At 40.1% G+C, this 22,868-nt stretch overlaps 1 protein-coding gene across 1 annotated transcript in view; it reads right to left on the bottom strand.

The window, feature by feature from the left end:
• Nucleotides 1–22,868, bottom strand: part of ARHGEF40 (Rho guanine nucleotide exchange factor 40) — a 44,924-nt gene that overhangs the window by 11,031 nt on the left and 11,025 nt on the right. Inside the window, exons 3-12 of the mRNA XM_026684208.2 lie at nucleotides 20,479–22,228; nucleotides 13,753–13,873; nucleotides 12,026–12,131; nucleotides 11,031–11,129; nucleotides 9,539–9,655; nucleotides 9,128–9,226; nucleotides 6,584–6,711; nucleotides 3,542–3,659; nucleotides 2,245–2,852; nucleotides 154–400 (exon numbers count right to left, since the gene is read on the bottom strand). Of these exons, the coding sequence (XP_026539993.1) occupies nucleotides 154–400; nucleotides 2,245–2,852; nucleotides 3,542–3,659; nucleotides 6,584–6,711; nucleotides 9,128–9,226; nucleotides 9,539–9,655; nucleotides 11,031–11,129; nucleotides 12,026–12,131; nucleotides 13,753–13,873; nucleotides 20,479–22,228 (3,393 nt within the window). The remainder of the gene's footprint in view (nucleotides 1–153; nucleotides 401–2,244; nucleotides 2,853–3,541; nucleotides 3,660–6,583; nucleotides 6,712–9,127; nucleotides 9,227–9,538; nucleotides 9,656–11,030; nucleotides 11,130–12,025; nucleotides 12,132–13,752; nucleotides 13,874–20,478; nucleotides 22,229–22,868) is intronic.

The raw sequence follows: 22,868 nt of genomic DNA, 5'->3' as shown, positions 1-22,868 counted from the left end.
GTTTTTCAGAACCAAGAGATGGTCATGTGGTTAAGGAAGCTTTGCCAGTGGATGGGTGAGAAAGGAAGGAAAGAAGGGGGTGGAATTCTGACACAGGAAATGGGTCCCAGCATGCAGCAGGTGGAGTAGCAACTAAGGAAAGGAAGCACTCACGTGGCGCAGGAAGCAGCTGCCAATGCGTGATGGGTGGCTCATGCACCCCTCCAACTCGCTCAGGAGGCAGCTGGAATGGAAGGCCAGGAGCCGGTCCCGTGTGGCCCGGAGGGCACCGCCCAGGCATCTTAACTCAGCTGTCCAAGCCTGTCCCCCAGGCTCCTGAGACAGAGAAAGGGGCTGGGTAAGGGCACCCACGTACTCCCGCTCGCACTCCAGCAGCTCAACCAAAAGCTGCTGTTGGACCCTGAGGAGAAAGAGGGAAGAAGGTTCACATTCAAAGTCACTCAGCCATACTTGAACCATCTGGTGACAGCCAAGTCTGTGAAGCGAGAAATGTTACAACACATCTGGCAACAGAACATCAGCACAAGGGTTATCAGCTGCTTCTGTCCCAGACTGCTCCTCCCCCCTCCAAAACAAAAAAACAAAAAACACGTTGTGTGGTCAGTGTTTTGAACCATGCTGCAGATTGATAAGTGTATAATTTCATTTTAATTGGGTGTGATTCTGGTTCAAGGTGTTTCCATGTTGTTTTATATATTTAAAATATTTATGTATCACTTGTCATATGGTGTTCTGTAGTGTTTCTCCAAGCATTATGCAAAATTTAAAATGTCTTTGAATGCATTGGGGTGTAATCAAAGCATCTACATAACAAAGTAGTGTATTCAGAGAAGGGACATCAAATCTTGCACAAGTATAATACCTTACTGCTATTCATTAAAACAGCTCATTATTTTTCAGATTTCTGTGCTAGGCTGGGAAAAAGATGCAGTTGCTTTAAGATTAGCAATGAGTCAGCTCATTAAGGTAGCAGCATACTTTTTTTTAGGTTTGGGTAGAAATCTAAAATGCAACTAGTTGCTTTAAACAATAGCAGAGAGGTGCTGCTTTCATCAATGATTTTCTAAGCATGTATAATCCTAATGCAGAATAGGAACACAAGACGGTCAGGAAATAGTATAAAGAATAGGACTGTAAATTTTTTATTACATTATGATGTGGCTGACCAGTGTGCTAGCAGATTAGCTATTGATAATGGATTTTGGTCACCACAGAGTTGGCAGAGTGAAGGATAGCTTGTCTTGTCTCTCAAGAACAGCTCATTATCAACTCTCCACAAAAACATGTGTTACTAACAGAATATATGACAATGAGCTTTTTAGAGTGTAATTTTTAGAGGACTGTGCCCCCTGTAAATGACAGAGTAACCAAGGTATAAGAAATCACTTAGGCCTTGAAATCCAACTCCCTACTTACTGTTAGGATCCAAATTTAAGTCTCCCCAAAAAATAGTTGTCTAGCCTTTGCTTGAACATATTTAGTGGGCAATTGTTTCTGCTATAAGTAGTTTTTCCTCTAGCATTCAATCGGAATCTGTCTTATAAGTTGAATTCATTATTTGGCATCCTACTTTCAGGACTGATGAAGAATAGGTCTTAGTTTTCTTTGGTGTGATAATCCTTTCAAGTTATAATTTCATGCTATTCTACTCTCCCCCCCGCATACTTCTCAAGGCTAAACATTTCCAATTCCTTCAATGTCTCATAAAATTTTGTTTGAATTCCCCAAATAACCTCATTGCTCTTATCTGAATGTGTTCCAGTGTGTCTGTTTCTTAAAGCATCATGCCCAGAGTTGGATACGATACCTGAAGCCTGATTAACACAAAGCAAAGTGATGCTCATATTGAGTTGGAAAGAACTATTTAGCTCACCAAGGCCAACTCCAGTGCAGGAATCCAAGTAAAACCTCCCCGACAGATATTTATCAAGCTTCTGTCTGAGAACGTCCAGCACAAGGAAGCTGTCTAGGTAATTGATCTGTGGAATTGCTCTTATTGTCTGAGAACTTTCCCTAATATTCAGTCCAAGTTTTGCTCCATGCCATTATTATACCCTCTGAGGTGACAAAGAACAGGTCCTGAAGAGGAGAAGCCATTCAAAGTTTCTGTTCTAGTAGCAAATGTGTATCCACATTTTTTTTTAAATTAAGCCTCCAGGCAATCAACAACTTTTTAATCCTACCATTCTGTTGTGGAACAGCTAAGCAAAAGATAGCCACAAATTCTCTTGAGCTCCTACTCACCCAAGGCAACGCCTTCTTTCCATGCGAGGTGTGGCCCCCCAAGGTGCTTCAGCAACATGAGTTCTGCTGCGTCCCAACAGCACATGTTCACGGGGGGAACAGCTCCTGTCTGCCAGTTCCCGGCTGCTTACTTCCAGACCACGTATATGCACACTAGGGCGACCCGGATCACTCAAGGCTCGTAATGCCAGGTTATTAGCTGGAGATGCAGGTTTTTTGGAAATGATGAGGGGCCCCTGGCTTTTCTTCTTGCTGTCTAGGGCATTGCTTCGGGCAGGAGAACAAAAGGGGGAGCCTTTGGGGCTGGTAAGTGGCTGGAAGAGAGAAGTTAAACTGCAAGAGGAACCAAACTTGGACCCAAGCAACAAGCCATGCTTTGATGAAGAAGAAGCAGCAGCAGCACTGATGCTGCATGCACGGGCTCGGGCTCGGGGAACAGAACTGTCTTCAGGCGTGACCTGTGACTTCCCTGAAGATCTAGGGTTTTGTAATAGTTTTTTCTCCAAGGATGTTCCTTCAGCTAGTCCCTCAGCTGGTCTCTCACCCTCTCTCTTCTTTTCTACACTGCTATCACCAGACTGAAGGCATGTTTTGCCTTCCTGCTGAACCTATGGAAAAAAGAGAGATTAGAGGAAAAAGGTAAAGGCACCCTTGGTCAATCCCAGATGCTGCCTTCACTGTTTCTTTTAGCCACTTTACTAATCCACTGAAATATGGTTTAGAAAACCAGGAGCCTTCCAGCTTTGTGGTCTGCATTTTCCAGGATAGTTAGCAACGGCTGGAATTAGGAAAGGCTGATTTAAACTTTTTTCAGCTTTTGAGGAAGGGTGAATTCATTACATTCTATCATTGTGGCATTTCTGCCATCACTGGAAACACCTATCCTCATTCAGTAACTCCTACGCAGTTGTTGTTTTTTTTCACCTCAGTCAGCTAACTCCCAATTCCTCAGAGCCGCTTTACCTCCCACTCATCTCAAGTCTAAAGAAAATTGGGCTTCTGAGGCAACAGTCTCCACAGCCATTCATCTCATTCAACAATCCCTAGCAAGAAGGCTCAGGATTTCAAGAAGTCATAAGTCTTGACTGCTCATGAGTGTATTACCAAGATAAAAAAATGAGGAAAGGAAAGCTTTGTTCCTGGAATTTGTCCATTCCATTTGGATAGGATAACTGCCTAGCTTCATTTTTAAAGCTCCTATATTGGGTACGAACTTTAGGTCTAATTATTCCCTTTGCTTAATGACACTCACTACAGCCAATTCTTCCCAGAGAAACAAATCTTAGAAATTAATTACCTGTATGTTCTTCTTCTCCTGCTGCAATAACTCAAGACACCGGTTGCTGAGTTGGACAAGTCCATGAAGGGCTTCATCCACCTCTTGATACAGTCTTGTGGCATCCATAGCTTGCATACTACAAGATGGGGAAAATATTACTTTGGGGCAGCACAACATAAAAAAGAATATTTTCTCAAAAGGGAAAAATTAATCTCAGAGAGGACCCACTTGGACATAATGAATTAATTTCCAAATGCTGATGAACTACAATTCCCAGCAGTTCTCACCAGAGTCTCCAATGTATCCTAAGAATTACAGTTCATGAACAGCTGGGTGGAGGGACACTGACTGCCCACTGCTTGTGTTTTAAAGGGCAAATGTGAGAAGAATGTTTTTAGAAAAGCATTTAGATAAACATCTAACAAGAATTATCTAAATAATTCTTCATTATCTATGAAAAACAAAGACCAAGGAGAAGGAATTGGCTTGAAATTTAACATATTTCTAGGCTGAGGTGCTTACAAGGGTGTTTTGTAGTTTTTTTTGTTTTTGTTTTTCTGATGGTTTAAAACAAGGCAAATGTAATTGCCTCCCCACTTCCCTTCTTATGTTTTAGGAACAAACTGTTGTCATCTGCTAATGCATACAATACCTTCTTAATGGACTTTCAAAAAATTCTTGTTTTTTATGGGAAAAGGATTTTTTTGAATGCCCTTTTAGATGAAAAGCAAAGGCAAAGGAATATAACCCACAACAGAGACATAGATGTAGAAATATTCAGATAAAACACTGCTCAAAAAAAAATAAAGGGAACACAAAAATAAGACATCCTAGATCTGAATGAATGAAATATTCTTATTAAATACTTTGTTCATTACATAGTTGAATGTGCTGACAACAAACTCACACAAAAATTATCAATGGAAATCCAATTTAGCAATCCATGGAGGTCTGGATTTGGAGTTACATTCAAAATTAAAGTGGAAAAAAACACTACAGGCTGATCCAACTTTGATGTAATGTCCTTAAAACAAGTCAAAATGAGGCTCAGTAGTGTGTGTGGCCTCCACGTGCCTGTATGACCTCCCTACAACGCCTGGACATGCTCCTGATGAGGTGGCGGATGGTCTCCTGAGGGATCTCCTGCCACACCTGGACTAAAGCATCCCCCAACTCCTGGACAGTCTGTGGTGCAACATGGCATTGGTGGATGGAGCGAGACATGATGTCCCAGATGTGCTCAATTGGATTCAGGTCTCGGGAACGGGAGGGCCAGTCCATAGCATCAATGCCTTCGTCTTGCAGGAACTGCTGACACACTCCAGCCACATGAGGTCTAGCATTGTCGTGCATTAAGAGGAACCCAGGGCCAACTGCACCAGCATATGGTCTCACAAGGGGTCTGAGGATCTCATCTCGGTACCTAATGGCAGTCAGGCTATCTCTGGCGAGCACATCAAGGGCTGTACGGCCCCCTAAAGAAATGCCACCCCACACCATTACTGACCCACTGCCAAACCGGTCATGCTGGAGGATGTTGCAGGCAGCAGAACGTCCTCCACGGCGTCTCCAGACCCTGTCACGTCTGTCACATGTGCTCAGTGTGAACCTGCTTTCATCTGTGAAGAGCACAGGGCGCCAGTGGCAAATTTGCCAATCTTGGTGTTCTCTGGCAAATGCCAAACATCCTGCACGGTGTTGGGCTGTAAGCACAATCCCCACCTGTGGACGTCGGGCCCTCATGCCACCCTCATGGAGTCTGTTTCTGACCGTTTGAGCAGCCACATGCACATTTGTGTCCTGCTGGAGGTCATTTTACAGGGCTCTGGCAGTGCTCCTCCTGTCCCTCCTTGCACAAAGGTGGAGGTAGCGGTCCTGATGCTGGGTTGTTGCCCTCCTATGTCCTCCTCCACGTCTCCTGATGTACTGGCCTGTCTCCTGGTAGCACCTCCATGCTCTGGACACTACACTGACAGACAAAGCAAACCTTCTTGCCACAGCTCGCATTGATGTGCCATCCTGGATGAGCTGTACTACCTGAGCCACTTGTGTGGCTTGTAGACTCCGTCTCATGCTACCCCTAGAGTGAAAGCACCGCCAGCATGCAAAAGTGACCAAACCATCAGCCAGAAAGCATAGGAACTGAGAAGTGGTCTGTGATCACCACCTGCAGAACCACTCCTTTATTGGGGATGTCTTGCTAACTGTCTATGCTTTCCACCTGTTGTCTATTCCATTTGAACAGCATGTGAAATTGATTGTCAATCAGTGTTGCTACCTAAGTGGACAGTTTGATTTCACAGAAGTGCGATTGACTTGGAGTTACATTGTGTTGTTTAAGTGTTCCCTTTATTTTTTTGAGCAGTGTATAATTAGCACTTCAGCCACCTTACTATGGTTATACCCATGTAACCAAGAAATTGTTTTAAACTGTTATTCCAGCCTACACATAAAGCAGCAAATACAATCACCTCCTGATGTCACTTTATTATACAAATTCACTGCCCAGGAGAGCTCATTGTAAAACAGTGAACAGTACTTAAAAATTGTTGGGATTTTTTCACCCACAGGTAATTTTATACACCTTAGATAACCAAAAGGAATGTGGAATGTTTTTAAAAAATAGGCAAAGAGCATCTGTATAAGTAGTCCTTGACTTACGACCATAGTTGAGCTCAAAATTTATGTTGCTAAATGAAACATTTGTAAAGTGACTTTTGCCCCATTTGTGACCTTTCTTGCCACAGTTGTAAAGTGAATTATTACAGTCGTTAAGTTAGTCACGTGGCTGTTAAGTGAATCTAGCTTCACCACTGACTTTGCTTATCAGAAGGTCACAAAAGTTGATCACATGACCCTGGGACACTGCACCAATCATAAATATGAACCAGTTGCCAAGCATCAGCATTCTGATCCTGTGACCATGGGGATGCTGCAACGGTCATAAGGGTGAAAAATGATAAGTCACTTTTTTCAGTGCCATTGTAACTTTGAACGGTCACTAAATGAACTGTTGTACATCGAGGACTACCTGTATTATCTTCTCAAACTGGCCCTCACCTGCAGGGTCCTAATGGAGGTAGCCGTGCTAGCAAAGAGCCTCCACGGCACTGAAGCTCCAGTAAACGAGGCTCTGAAAGCAATTTCTGCATAGTGTCCTGATGCAAGGTGATTTGAGCTGAAAGTTCCTGCAAAGATGAAAAGCTACAGATGATAACACAGCAAAGGGTAATAGACAGGGCCAACGAAATGAGAAGTATGCCCCCACAAAGACTGACAAGAGAAAATTAACAAGCCTCATGCCACTCTAAAAGAAACCCACTGCTTTGTACATTCCATGCTTTAAAGATTAATGAATTTGCTATATTTGTATTATTTAGCTTGTTTCTTTTGGTCACAGGGAACAGCGAGCATCTGTTTGCTTGGAAAACTATTTCCAATGAATGACCTAGTTCTTATGAATAAAGGTTTATTTTTCACTGAGATGGTAAACATTAGTTGGCTTATACCACTTCTAATTGAAAATGTGGCTCTTAGTACTGACTGCCTCTTCACTATAAATAAAAATAGTCCTTTAAAAAACCTGCAAGACTACAATTTTATATGCCAGATGTCTTTATTGTGTTCTCTGAATAATGTGCCGCATGATTCTTAATGATAAAAGCCAGCCTGGTGACTTTGGGCCACTCACTCTCTCAGCCAAACCCACCTCACAAGATTGTTAAGGAAAAAATAGGAAGAGAAAGTTGTGTTGGATATGTTTGCTACCTTGAGTTATTTGTAAACATAATAAAGGTGGGATACAATAAATAAGTGCAGGGATAAATAAAACTTGTGGTCTAAAGTGGTACAGACCAGCCACTCTTTTACTACTTCTGTGAGAACTGTTTTGATCTTATGAATGTGGAAATACATCAGTGAGGTTCTACAGGGACTAGAAGATCTTAGAAAGATTTTTTTCTGGTGGAAAAAGGTTTTTTCAAATGCAGCTTCTTTAGAGTCATCAGATTTTTATTGGGATTCAATACAGAATAAGTGAAGTATGTGCAAGATTATTAGGAAAGATTCCAATTATCTGCTCTGTCCAGTTTTGGATAATCATTGCAACTATCATGTGAGTAAACAGGCTGATAGCACGTGGCAAGATAAGGCAAGTCTATTATCTGCAACACAGACAGTATATCATTTACCAATCTGATAACAAGTGGAATGGAATAATAGATAAAATGGGAAGAAGGAGAAACGAAAGTATTAGAAGGATAAAATGAGCAAAAAGAAGGTGCTCTCTGAGGCAAGTGTCCCCAAGTCCCAGGCCATGGACCAGTACCGATCCATGGCCTGTTAGGAAATGGGTTGTTCAAGCAGCAAGTGAGAGAGTAAAGCTTCATCTGCGCATGCACAGGATTTAGGTTGCACATGGAACCATTCCCCCCTCCCATTTGTGGAAAAATTATCTTCCATGAAACTGGTCCCAGTGGGGACTGCTGCTCTAAAGCGTTGAGAGACTCAATGTGTGAGACTCAAGAACAGTTTTCCTAGGACCTCATACCTCACAGCACCAAATAATTTACAATAGGCTACAGTGTGATTTTATTCAAAAATGAGGTTCATTATGATGTTCAACATGATTTGCTTTAAGATAATATGAATCCAGTAGGAAGACCAAGAATTTATTATATATTTATGAATTTGTAAGAGCAAACCCTATTCTCTACTAGCACTGATGATGTTACCCAGTTTGGTAATGAAAACAGAAAAAAGAAAAGATCCAAGCTCAGAAAGCCCCAGTTTGAACCCTGATCTACAAATATTCTCTCTATTGGTATTTATCATAAAGTCATAAGTAGATATATGTATACATTCAGAAATCCATACAACTTATTGTGCATCATTAATATGAGTATTTGTACTGTCTCTTATTTTTCATATACTTTTGCTTACTTTTAGCGAAAAACACAGCCTGCCACAAATACACATATTGCTGATTTCAAATGATAAACTCCTGCTAAAGAGTCTTTGCTTAAAAATCAACTATTCATATATTAAATTATTGTATCAATATAAAGAGAATTAAAACAATCTTCCATTACACATTTTCATACAGTATATTGGAGAAGAAAACAGAAGAATCTACCTTAGGCTGCTTCTAATGGTATCCATGCCCGCAAAATGTCTGAAGTCTCATACCATTTGGAGCAACATTTTGGAAAATATTAGTGGTCCAAATGGTGGGTCTCATGTGAGGTATGAAAACTGCTCAGGGTTGATTTAATAATATTTCAGTAAATTTTAAAGTAGCATTGTTTTATTTGAATTTCTGGGTATTCCATAAGCTATTTAGAGTGTTGGTAAATACCCTGGTGCTGGGAGGTGCTTTTTGTCCAACTAACTCAATTCTCTAGCCCTTACTTTCACTATTAGTGTCTAATGAACTCCCTCAACTGGGGGATTAATCAGAGACAGAAGCAAGAGTGAAAACTGTTATCCCATGATGACTATTGCTGCAACTCTTTTCCAAGTACTAGCAAGAGGAAAATCTACTTCTCATTGCATAATTCAATTGCATAACCACTTAATTTCTGTATAAGTATCATATGCATTTACCTCCTGATTTGATGCTGTTCCCACTGTGTTGAGGTGGTCACTGGCTTCACACACAGTCTGGAGAACAGCACAACAGAGATCTTGTAGTTGTTCAAGAGCCTGAATAGACATGGGGGAAGGTGCATTGTGTTACAAAAGCAGAGAGTTACAATATATTTTAATGAAGAACTTACATTATAAGAATGTCCAAGATAGAACTACATCTGAAGTGGATGATTCCTGTAAATGTAAGGTATGTGCTGACATCTAAAGCATCTATACTATAAAGGCTATCTCACAGAAACATTAACTATGTATTCTTGAAGGAAAAAGGCAGGAAAGTTTCTTGAAGGAAATGAGGGAGGCTGCTTTAATTCTCTGGATCAATTATTTGTGTTAATATAAGGTCCATTCATGACTATTTTCCCATACCTGATGTTCTCTAACCCATTTGGGTGGTGAGTAGCTCAGAGTCCCACCTAGTGCTGGGGTCAACTGATCCAAGGCTACATAATGTGGAAGTTCATGCAGCAAAAGAAGCCGGATTTCCTGCAGGATAAGGGGACTGAATCAGATACAAAGAGTTCCCAAATTCTTTTCAATAATATCCAATATCTTGTCATCCCTCTTCCTTACCTCAGCCATGGCTAGACCTAAACTGATGTTAGAAATAGTAACTCATCACAATCTCTGAAGGACAAAAATACACAATGAAGTGTTTATTTTGTCCGAAAAAAATGTCTTTTTTTTGTGCAACAACTTGCATGATAGAAACAATAATTTTTTCTCCTCATCCCTAACTCTTAATATTCTAATATTATTTGCATGCATACATTTTTGCTATATCCTCCAAATTGTTTAAGGGATTAGATACATAACTCTACCAATCCATTGATTTTATGTGTATTAAATAAATTATAAATGAGCTAAATTTAGTTAATAACATCCAGCTCATACACTTCAGTTTAGAGAATGCCCAGAGGTTTATGTAATCACATAATTATAAGCTACCTCCTTCCCATATCATTAGGTTTCAATGTTCTGCCAAAAATTTACCAGCCCTAAAGGAGAAAACAATACATTGTATATCTTTTTCTTCATTATCAGATAAAAGCATTATTGACTAATGTCTCAACTGGATAGAAAGGTAGAGCTAAATAAACAGTAAATGGCATCTCAAATGGCCAAAAATTAGTAAGTTTCTCTTATCAGTCCAGTTTTTCTATAGTGGACTTGCCTCCAATTAACACATTGATGGATTCACACCATGCCAAAGCATGCATTAAACAGAATTATTAAATAAACTATAGTTAGCTGGGATGCACAACCTATAAACTAGGAGTAGCCAAGCCCTGGGCCATAATCTGATACTGGGACACGGCCCATTCGGAACCAGGTTGTACAAATGGCAAGCGAGTATGCACTTGCAAGTAGGTCCACTGGTACAAACTGGGGGCAAGTGCGCAAAGTTCTATTTGAATGAGCGGTAGGCACCTGCTGCTTGCACAAATGGAGCTACATACATGCATACACTTGCGCACCGCTCCTGCAGAACCATCCTCTCTCCCTTCTGCTGCTACCACTAATCCGCAAAGCTGGAAAGTTGGGGACCACTGTAGTAAACCATTAGCCACTGTTTGTACCAAACTCTAAACTAAAATCCAATCAAACCATATCACAGTTTAGCAAGATGTTTATACCCACCCTGTGTTATTAAACAACCATCCCGTGTGACATTGATACATGTATAAAAGGAGCAAAGCTTCAATCACTGAGTTGTGACTGCTATCTTGATTTTGATCAGGACTCTCTCATGTCTCTAACCATGACCTAGATATCTCACTCCCCCTGCCCTTATTCTCCCTTCTTCTTCAGCAAACATTCCTCCAGGAAATAGTTTGCAATAGAAACTCAGAGTTCTTACCACAACAGGTTCTAAGGTCAATTCTTCTTCATGGGGTACAAAACGATCATCAGAAGGTAAGATCACCAGCAGCTGACTGATGGGAGTTGGTGCAGTCTCCTAAATAAATAAAAGGTTTTGCTTCACAGGCTCATAAAAGTTGCATACAATAATCAGAAGCAAAGGGAGAGAGTTCTACAGGCCCAGAAAGTGAGGCATAGAAAGGTAGCAGAGCTACCTTGTTTTCCAATATATGAGAAACAAAAAAAGTTACAACAAAATACTTTTGTCAGGGGCCAGAGTCAATCAAAGGCAGGGATCCCCAACTCCTGGCCCGTGGCCCACTACCGGATCATGGCCTATTCAAAACTGAGCCATGTGAGCAGCAGGCTGGCACAAGCATGTGCACGCACAGCTTACCTCACGTAAGCAGCGGACCAGTATGCATGCAGCTCAATTCATACGAGCAATGGAATGGCATGCATGCATGTGCACATGTATGTACGCTGGGCCACTGCTCGTGTAAGTTGAGTTGTGTGTGCATATGTACCAGCCCACCACTTTCAAGGCCCAGTTCCCCTATCCCAACCCAGCCGGGATGCCAAGCTGCAAAAGTTGGAGACAACTGATCTAAGGCTTGGCCATGGTTTCCATTATAAAACAATGAAAACTTTTGGGGTTTTTTTTTCAACTAGCACCATTTTGTTCCTTATTTTGATTATATAAATCATGTCAAAATCACTCTAATGTATACAGTTTATCTCCCATTCCTCCAGAATATGAGATTTAGTGCCAATTTGCATAAACTTTGCTCTTCATATTTTGAGGTTATTAGAAATGTACTATTTTATTAAAATAGTAAATAGATCTTCAGGCTGCTTATTGAGGGTCAAGGAAAAAAACTTCAGGTTTACTTTTCCAACTTCCGTGTCATTCATATGTATTGGATTGCATTTCCCATCATCCTCAATTAGAATTACAGGGAGAAGGAAAGGCAACTTGAGTCAGGATGATACCTGGAATGCTCTTAAAGCTGGCAGCAATACGGGGGCCTGGAAGGCCCAGTCATCCACATGGCTTAGGTCCAACAGCATTGTCAGTCCAAGAATCTTGAGCTCTTGCCTAGAACATAGGTGCAAAAAACAAGAGATGTAGAGTTGCCTTCTTTTCAGCATCAGGTGTGCCAGATTGGCTTAATGTAACATTTACCAAAGAGGCCAAATCATAGGAAAATGGGGCAAAATAGTTTGCTTGGAGGCATCTCTAAGAGCTTTTCTGAGAGTGAGTGAGTGAGCGAGCGAGCGAGTGGTGGGGGGAGAGATTCTCACTCGGTAACGTTTTATCATGTGTATAAAATTTTATCATAAATGCATACAATGGTCAGAAAATGAATTTTATTATCATTTATTACCACTGTATTTGTAAATGGCTTCTAACTAAGGTAGTCGCTAAATAGGGAGTGTGATTAACAAACCTGTTACAAAGTGCAAAATTAACAATTGGATATAGAATTATAATAAGGATGATAATAAATGTAACAAATATGGAGTAAATCACAACAAATTAGAATTTTCACTCCAGTAACAAATATGGTAGCCAGTACAGTCCCTAAAATTTAAAATAACCTTGAATATTATTATTACTATATCTATACTGTGGATATTATTAATTCAATGTTTATTTGAAAAATTAAATGACTGCCTATTATACTATATTATGCAACATAATCTGCTAAGAAATACATAAATAAAAATTAAAACTCCAGGTTTTTTTTAATTAAAGATTGTGGAGCAACCTATGCAATGGGAGAAGATTTAGCTCATTTCCATAACTGCTATATTCTACTAGATTATGAATAACATTTTTCAAATAAGAAAGCTCAAAGACATTTTTAGTATTTGAGGTCAAAACAACCAACCTTTGCAAACAGAATGCTTTTAAGCTAATTGGATTCTTAATGGCTTCCCATGGCAGCTTCCTGAAGTTCTGATTTTATGAGAAGAATTTCCTGAATTCTTCACCTGCCTCAATTAATTACTTTAGTCTTTTGGAAGGGAGCCTTGACTGCTTCATCTGAAGGCACTTTGATATACAGTACAGCTATTGCATCAGGCTGATCTAGTGGATTTTTAGCTGGATTTTGGCAAGGCACTTTCTTTAATAAACTAGTCAATTTTGCTGCCTGAGACAAGGGACAAACAGCATTCTGACTAAGCAAGGAGCTAAGTTTATCTCTTAGTTATAAGTCACAGCTAAAAACCTTAAGACAAGCAACTATGTAACACACAGCAGCAGCCTTTTACTCCATATATCTAGGCATTGCTCATTTACCACGCTACCATCTCTGGCTCAGCAAATGCTAGAACATAGCAGAAGCAGATCAAAGTATATTGTGAGCATCTTGTCAGTGATACGTGTGGCTTGAACTACTTTCATTTCTAAACTCTGACACAGGCAATGATAACAAGAAAAGGTTAATAGAGCCAGATTTCAATAGTCACTGTCACCAAGACTCAGGAGGAGCAGTTCTGGAGGAAGACAGCAGCATCCAAGCAATTGTTCTTTGAGGCTGTTATCTCATTTTGTGTAAATCAAGGGTCTTCAAACTTGGCAATTTAAGACTTGTGGATTTCAACTCCCAGAATTCCTGAGCTAACATGACTGGAGGAGGAATTCTGGGAGTTGAAGTCCACAAATCTTAAATGTCAAGTTTGAAGACCCCCTAGTCTAAATAACAGGTTACCTGAGAAGTGAGTGCATGTATCTTAAGGTATTAACCAGATCCTCTTGTCCTGGAGGCAACTCATCCTGAAGAGGCTGGGGCACTATGGTCAGCAAGGAATGGCCAGCCTTGTCTATTCCTCCTGGTGTGGAGAGAAACAGAAGGAAAATATGAGCTATAAGTCATAACTTTATTTACCTTGCAATGCTTCTGGCCTCTACTTCAATAAAAACAAAACATGAGTTGGCTTCCCAGCTACCAAATCTCATAGATAGGGCCAAATCAGTCTGAGATCAGCAGCCATTCACATGACCAGTCCCAGACATTCAGAATTTGCAACAAAAGGGTGCATGGACAAGAACCACTTTCCTACCAATCACACTTGGTGAATTATGATCTTTGGTGCTTTCTAAGATTTAAACCCACTTGTAGGACTTTAATTCTCCAGAAATTGTCTTCACTGGGTGCATCTGCAATTTCATCAGATTGCTGCAAACCACAAAAAGAATTGAAATGGCACCACACGGCCGTTTAGTTTAGTTTACTTTATTGTCACTACACCTCGTACAACAAAATCAAACACCATCTTCAGTGCACATCATGAATTTATTTAGATTTTATTTATTATTTAGATTTTATTTAGATGACTTGGGTTACCACCTTATAAAAAGTGTAATGTATATCTATCACACTCCATTAATAACATAGTTGAACTCTCCAAAGTAAAAAACAATGAATTCCATTTGAGTAATTTATGTAACTTTCATAAATTAACATTTCTCTTGATTTGTTTTCCCCTGCCTTGGCTAGAAAAGTAAAACAGAGTGACTTCCAAGTTCTGTGGCATGGAATATGATTAATGTGAATATCCCATGACATTCTGACATTGGGCTAAAATTCCCAACCTCATGACTACTTTAAGTCTGTCTTAAAATATGTATTAAGCTTATATTACATGAATAATATAAACCCCTGGTTTCCATAACAAAGTCAATACTAATTGCAGCACCAGCATTTTATAAGCATATGGAAAGTTGAAATGCAATTACTTTCAAAAAGAAACAGAGGTTGGAATTTTTATTTACGCAGATACAAAGCAGATGTGGAAGACAGATCTGAGGGCAGACCACTGGAGTTCATAAGCTACACCAACCTATCAGACCAAAATAGATTGTGTCTGCATGTGTGTGTCTGTGTGTGTGTTCTACAGGAAGAACATCTGAGCTCATTTTCTCCATTAAAAAAAAAACTGCTTCATCTTCCAAATGGTATGTTTCTGGAAAAACACTGAAACTTCCCCCCACAGATCCAGTATTCCATTTCCTACAACATATCATGTTGCAGCAAATACAAAATACATAAATTTGGAGTCTGGGAAAAGTTAACATAAGGTCATTTACAGAGGGAAAATTCCCCATCTTTTCTTTCTGCCTGTAGCCAATTGTGAATCCTAAAAGTTTTAGGAGAAAATGAGAGACAATCAGGGATAAAGAATGGGAGGGGAGGAGCAGAAAGCAAAATCAGAATCCCATTTAATGCTAAAGTAGCTCATCAATATAGATGAAAGTTTAGTTACCAAGTTTTTGTGGGAAGAAGGGTTACAGGGGAGAGGATAAGATGAAGGATATCTTCCCATTAACTTCCATAAGACTTGTTTTAATCCCAAAAGGTGTTTTCCCATTGTGATGGATTAGATTCCATCATTCCTAGTCAGCAGATTCAATGATTAAAACATAAATCAGCTTGTGTACAATTGGGAAAGAGTGGTTATCTGGAAAGATTACTTGCAAGTATTGTTTATGTGCTATTCTTGTCATTTGTAATTGGATTGCAAGGGAATCATATCGTGATCATTTGATTAAAATTAAGGCTGTTGACAAGACACTTCATTTCTACTTTTCCACCCCCTTCAGGTCTGCATGTGTCCTTGGTTTAATCTCATAAACTTTCTAAAAGCATTCAAATTTAACAGCAGCAAATCTTTCCTTCATTGCAAAAAAGACAGAAAACTGACATTCCACCACAGTTGACATCAACTTCATCTTCTGTTGACATATAGACTTCACCTCAACAAAACCAATTAGATAAATATAATCTCAGTTCAGCTATCCATTATGATGTATGAATTCTTAACCAGGTTAAATAAAGACTTGGATATGCACTTTACATATATTTATATATAGGTGGGCACTAAAGGGCTGTTTGCAAGACAATGACAAATAGAAAACATTCAGGAAGAAAGCAAAAGCACTTCTATACTATTGCTAAGGAAATGTTGTACCTTCATGTAGTCACCACAAATCAAGCTTAACTCAAGGGCATCTCTATCTTTCAAAAAAATGTAATTAGTGTTAACCTGAGCAAAATGTCATAATTAATCATGTTGTGCAGCCTAGCATGTTTATGTGTTTTATGACTCATGATTTTGTGAGTTAATCTGGCATTCAGGATAAGCATATTGTGAGTTTGAGATCAATATAAACCGTGTAGAATTATCATGAGTAGCAGAAAAGTTCACTACCCTCCTCACAGATTGGGTTTCTGATGACAACTAAAGATAGACATCTGCAAAAAATCTTCACACTTACAGGTATGCGTGCTTTGGCACTATCTAAGCTTAAACTTTGATTGTACAATTTCAGGCTTGCAAGCAAATCAACACATATGCAACTAAATACAATGATCTCTACAGCACAGAAATCTACACTATATACAGAGATATCTGTGGAGATTCTCAGTCATCCAGGTCATAGTTGTCTCAAAGGTGCTTTTTCAAAAGGCAACTTGATTTTGGTTCGGTTAGGTTATTCCTTGAGGAAGATGTTTCACTTCTCATCCCAAAAGCTTCTTCAGTTCTAACTGAATGGTGGAGAATGCAAGGATTCCTTGCAGTCATTTAGTCATTAGCATTATTTTTAAGAGTGGTTGAGGCAACTTGAGGCACAGATAAACTTCCAAGTGGTCTCAACTACTCTCAGAACGTTCTAATGACCAGATGACTGCAAAGAATATAAATCCATTCTCTAGTTTATTGGATGAGAAGTGAAACATCTTCCTCAAGGGGAAAAAACTAGTGAGATATGTACTCAGATGTCACTTCTAATCTGATATCAGAGCTACAATTTATGGAGAAATAGGATAGCTCTCTTCTGCTTGTGTGATTAATTTTGCAGGTTTTTTTTTTTTAAATAATGCCTCAGTAGTTTCAAGTGCCACTAGGGATCCATGCTATCCTTTTTCCTTTCGTCTGTGCTGAAATTACCCTATGCTGGAAGAAGCAACGACCCACAATCCTTTTGAATTGAACATATAGGTTACAACAAATGGGAACTAAATTCTAAAACAAGGCAACATTGTTTGCTTGTAATTTACATAAACAGTATGCATCAACTCTTTTCAAATGACTGCAGTATTTCACAGGGAGAAAAAAAAGAGATACATTCATAGGGGAATCCAAGAATTATATCCAAAGGTTCCTTCCTCCAATGGAAAGAGTCTTCCACTGATAGAAAAGATCTTTTTGTCAGAGGAAGTCAACCTTTGGATCTAATCCCAAATGTCTCAAACACTTCAGCTGAAAGGAAATGGCATTTCCCTCTCCAATTTAGAAGGTTCTTAAAAGGTATTATGGAAAACAGGTCAATTGGGGGTTATAATCATTGGTAACTAAATGTCATCTCCATTATATGCTATTCTTTTGAATAGCAGATTCTGAGGATTACTGTTAACTATGACTTCTAATGTAGCTCTTCCATTTCCAAACAGGTGTCCTTCAATTGCAAAGGAAATTGTAAGGAAGGTAATTCAAATACATCTGGAAGACACCAAAAGCCTGTTGTATCAGAAAGGAGATGTGTGAAAAAGCATGCAGACAAAAGATTGAGACTTAGCTAATATCAACTGTCGGTTTCTAGACGTAAGAAATACAAAGCTTAGATGACCTAATGTCCCTTATTGTAGTACATTAAAGTGTGGTATGTCCATATAAACTAGTTTGTTCTAAATCTGAATAGTTTCCCTTTTGCATTGATTCATAAATCGCCACTCAAGCAGGGCCTAACCTAATCACTTAACAGAATAACAGAGTTGGAAGGGACTTTTGAAGTCTTCTAGTTCAATTGTCTGCTCAAGCAGTAGACCCTGTATCATTCCAGACAAGTGGCTGTCCAGTCTCTTAAAATCTCCAATGATAGAGCATCCCAAACTTCTGAAGGAAAGTTATTCCACTAGTCAATGAGGCATCCAAATGATTGGAACACTGGCAACAGAACACTGAACCAAATCAAGCATTAGTTTGTTCTAACTGGGATGTTTTTGGAATTGCTATGGCATGAAAATGAAAAGGATGAAAAGAATTGGAAAATTCTGCAGAAAATAATGGCTATCAAAATCTCCATATTTCACAAACGTGGCCTCTCTGGCAAGTTGATCCAGGGAGCAATGAACAGGAATTTTGCTTGTGGGCCTTCTAGAAACTACAGATGATCTTCATTTAACAACCACAAGGGTTGAATGAGTGTGTTACAACCAGTCCTCATATTTATGGCAGCTGCAGTGTTCCCAAGGTTACTTGCTCACATTCTTATTATTCTTGCCAACTTGTTACAAGCAGAATCAATGAGGATGCCAGCAAGAATTTAGAAAAGGTGACCATGTGACATCATCACTTAACAACCTACAGTGATTTGTTTAATAATGCCAACAGGAAGTGCTAGAATTTCCACTGCCAAAAGCAGCATGGTCACGTAATGTCACACTAAGATTCTGTCACTTAGTGATGTAAACTCTGAACTCAATTACTATTGTTTAAATGAGAACTACATGTATATCCAGGTTTTAGAGGTGATGTTCATAAAACTGAAACATTCTAATAGGTGACATTTTTTTGAAAATAGATTCACCAATCCGGTGCTTTCTTTTCAAGTGTTCTTCTATTCTCTTATTTTCCCCTTATTTCCAAATCTTTTTTTGTTTACACTTTCCATGTAGTACCCCCTCAGGGAGGCCTGCCTCCTGTTTTGAAAGCCCAGAGGCCTTCAGTAACATGATCAGGCACTGGTGTCATTCTGGGTTGTTTGGTGGCTTGAGGGAAGAGAGTGGTTTCTGCAGACTGTTGTGATGTGGCGAAGACCGAGGCTTGCCTCACTCAGTCCTCATGATGTTTAGTAAGATGGCAAAAATGTTGGTTAAAGGACAAGTTTGTTGGAAGAGCCTGCAGAGACTCATTTTGTAATGTTGATATTCATAGGAAAGTTTTGGGCTGCAATCTGAGGCCATGGTTTGTTGAGCTAAGTATATTCTATGGTTAAATCATATTGCTGGAATTTCAACCTGGATTGCCCCACATTATTTTACTGCTCACAGTGGAAAATACAAATGGGCGATTGCACCATTACAGAAGTAGTCACCCTCTGTATATTGCACCTGAACCATCTATGATTAATGGCATCCAAAATCTGTTTCTCCATTGTCTTCACCCATTATCTCCAATTAATTTCTCTCCAGTTGGTTAATGTTGCTTAATTGTGACATCTAGTTCAACCCTACATAATGGAGCAGAGGGGCAGACAGCAGAAGGTTGCTTTGCCTTGAAAAGTCAAAGAAAATAAGCATATTGAGGACAAAACTGTCAGTATTTGAAATACACAACAACATCAAAAGCGGGCAAAAAAATAATGAAAAAAAGTGTGGATACTTGTTAGGGAGAGGCATTAATACTTTCTAAACAGCAAATGCAGAGTGATGCTGTGCAGTAGAGATGATGTAGAGATGATGTAAACGCAACATCCATTAGGAAGGAACTGCTGAGAGTCTCACACACTCTGAAGCATCTATCTATCCTCTGAATCCAAAGCACTGCACACCCCACTGATTTGCCTAAAGCTAATTAGATCCACAGTGGTGCAGTGGTTAGAATGCAGTACTGCAGGCTACTTCTGCTGACTGTCAGCGCACTGCAATTTGCAGTTCGAATCTCACCAGGCTCAAGGTTGATTCAGCCTTCCATCCTTTCAAGATCAGTAAAATGAGGACCCAGAATGTTGGAGGCAATAGAGTATGCTGACTTTGTAAACCGCTTAGAGAAGGCTGTAAAAGCACTGTGAAGCGGTATATAAGTCTAAGTGCTATTTCTAATTAGTTAACTGACTTGTGGAATTGAGAGATGTGAAAATCGTAAGATAGTAGACAAAGTGTCATGATGCAAACCCCATACATCTGATCTTGCACGAGAGATCAGGGCTTGCAAAAAAATGCTTTGTCTGCTATCTTGCTGCTTTGGACCCCCTTACAGATGCTGCTAGTGGAACCCACTACAATAATCATCAATTTGGATGTGTGAACTACAGGCCCCATCATTCCCCAAGGTAGTCGTGTACAATGTTGGTTTGATGAATGTTAAGTGTAGTCCTGCACATCTGAATACTACCATGTCAAGAGAGAGTGATAAACGAGCCTCAGGATCCATCATAACTTATTCTGATTCTGCATTGTCATACTGTTGTGGATAACTATCAAAGCACTCTCCAGATGTATTGGATTAGAATTCTCAGAATTCCCAATCAGATAACTATTGGCCACACTGGCTAGAAATACTCTTTGGGAAGAATGATCCAACAATTGAGATATCCAGATCAGGGAATGCCATATTATGCCAGATTAAATTTTCTAATACTTCTTTTTGAAGATTTATTAGAAAGGAAAAACAAATCTTCAACATCTCCAGATGATTATCATTTAATGACTTACCTGTCAGAGCAAAAACTCCTGATTGAAGAAGATTCCAGTTTACAGATTCCCCAAGACGAGCCACCGTGGGTAAAACAGAATTTTGTACTTCCCTAGGACCCTGATCAGCTGCTATGTCTACGGCCTCTTCTTTCCCATCAACACTTGCTGGTTCATTCTTCTTTGGCAAGTCAGTAAGCCCTGGTTCTTTGCTGTTGAGATCCTGTTCCACCATACATTGGTCTTCAGAAATGTCAGCTTCTTTTTCTTGGATGTTCACCTCCTCACTATCAATTCTTGGTTCACTAGTCATGGGCTTAGCATTTGGCTCTTCAGTGTTAAGTTTTGGGCCTTCCATATTTCTTTCTCCAGAGCTGCCTTCATTGTCATCAATGGTACATTTTCCTGTGCTGTCTTCTGGCTCAGTAGCACCAGCAATACAGTCTCCAGTGGTGACAGTCAAGTCCTTATTGTTGGCTCCCTCCCCTTGAGTTTCAAGGCTTTGGTTTCCTGTGATTCTATCTTTTTCTTGAGTGTCATCACACTCCGTGATATCAACACATGATACTTTGATGCTGTCTGGATCTCTGGTACTAACATAAACACTTCCAGTCTCAGAATCCTGTTCTCCTGGACCAGTGCAGGCCTCCTCTTTTTCAGCACCCATTTTAAGATCAGAACTTTCTGTTTCTTGGTTAGCAGAATCTGTCCCCTGTTTAATCCGACCACCAGCTCCTTTCCCAGCACCTTTCTTTTTTCTCCGGTTTCCCTTGGTGGTACGTTTTGGGGTTGCTAAAGCTGGAGCATGGCTTTCCTTGCTGTCTTCCTTAGGAGGAGTTGGATCTTGGGGAATGGATTCAAGCAATTCCTCTTTCCCTAGAACTGTGTCTTCAGCAATGCCATCGCTACTACTCAGAATGGGTGGTGGTTTTGTTTCAAGGGGATCTAGGGTTTCCTCCAGTTGCTTAGGATTCAAGTTCCCAACTGTTCTGGGAGTTTCTAAAACTGGGTCTAAAGCTGGGCTAGGGTTTGGTCTCAGCTGAGTTACCTTCTCATCCTGGATTCCCTTCTCTTGGCTAGACTTCTCTGCCTCCTCAGTTTTGCAAGCCTGTCGCAAAGCAAAGTTCTCCCCGCAGCCTGACTTATGATGGAGCCAGGCTCGGTGGCGCCGGTTCCTATTTTTGTTATGTCCCTTGCGAGCAGGCATTGTCTGAATCTGGGCACTGCAAGGTTGCAGGATTCTGGGTGTTTGATGCAAGGTGGGGCTGACCTCCAAGAGGTGAACGTATTCCCCCTCAGATTCCCGGTTCTCTCCGCCAGAATGGCGTCCGTCACCAGGACTCCTTGCTCCCAGTACCTCAGGAGTCAAATCCGTAGGGCAGTGCTGCCCCACAATAAATCCATCTTTGTGCACAAACTGAGGGTACACAAGCTCAGCCCAGGGCAAGCTCAGCACTTTTTCTCCAGCTGCCAACAAGCAGCGTTCCAGGCGCCCTACCCTACGTTCTTTGTTGATGCCATTAAGCCATTCAATGGTAAACAGGAATCGATAGGAGTCCGGAGACACAGGCAACTCCTGAACTCCCCGGCCCTCCAGCGAGAGGCATTTCAGGACTAGGCGGGGAGCACATTCCCGGTGAGGCACCACTTGCAAGTAGAAATCCCCGGGACACAAATGTTGCCATGGCAAGGAGCCCAGCTGGACAAGGACTTTTTCATGAAGGCACAGGGGCCAACCTTCATGGCAAAAGACAAAGCCACTATACTGAGCCTGAGGAAGAGGGAAAGAGAGAAGAGGAGAAAGGGAAGTCAGTTAGATGTTATATTAAGAAATACAGAATACTGGAACCTATATACAGGTAATCCTAGACTTACAACAGTTCATTTAGTGACTATTTGAAGTTACAACAGCACCGAAAAAAGTGACTTGTGATCATTTTTCACACTTATGACCTGGTTGCAGCATCTCCAGGGTTATGTAATTTACATTCAGATGGTTGACAACTGGTTCATATTTATGACAATTACAGTGTCCCAGGGTTGTGACATTCTGATAAGCAAAGTCAATGGGGAAGCCAAATTCACTTAACAACTGCAGTGATTCACTTAACAAATTTGGGAAGAAAAGTCATACAATGGGGCAAAAACTCAGTTAACAAATTTCTCACAGCAATAGAAATTTTGAGCTCAATTTTGGTTATAAGTCGAGGACTATCTGTATACAGTACAAATATTGCATTAATTGGTGGTATATCATTCTTTTTCTTCCCATCATGAAACAACAAGCATCTCCTAACTTAGCTCAACTCTGGAATTTCACCACGATGAAGAACTCGATTAGAATTCTGCACAAAAACTAAAATTGCCAAATAAGAGGACAAGAGTGCATATGGGGAAGGAAAAAAAAGGGG

The sequence above is a fragment of the Notechis scutatus genome, chromosome Z (assembly GCF_049901735.1).
Source record: "Notechis scutatus isolate UNSWTSFEM ecotype Mainland chromosome Z, rNotScu1.2, whole genome shotgun sequence".
NCBI classification, from domain to species: domain Eukaryota; kingdom Metazoa; phylum Chordata; class Lepidosauria; order Squamata; family Elapidae; genus Notechis; species Notechis scutatus.
Note: the sequence above shows the minus strand (reverse complement) of the source record. Positions and strands in the feature narration are given on the sequence as shown.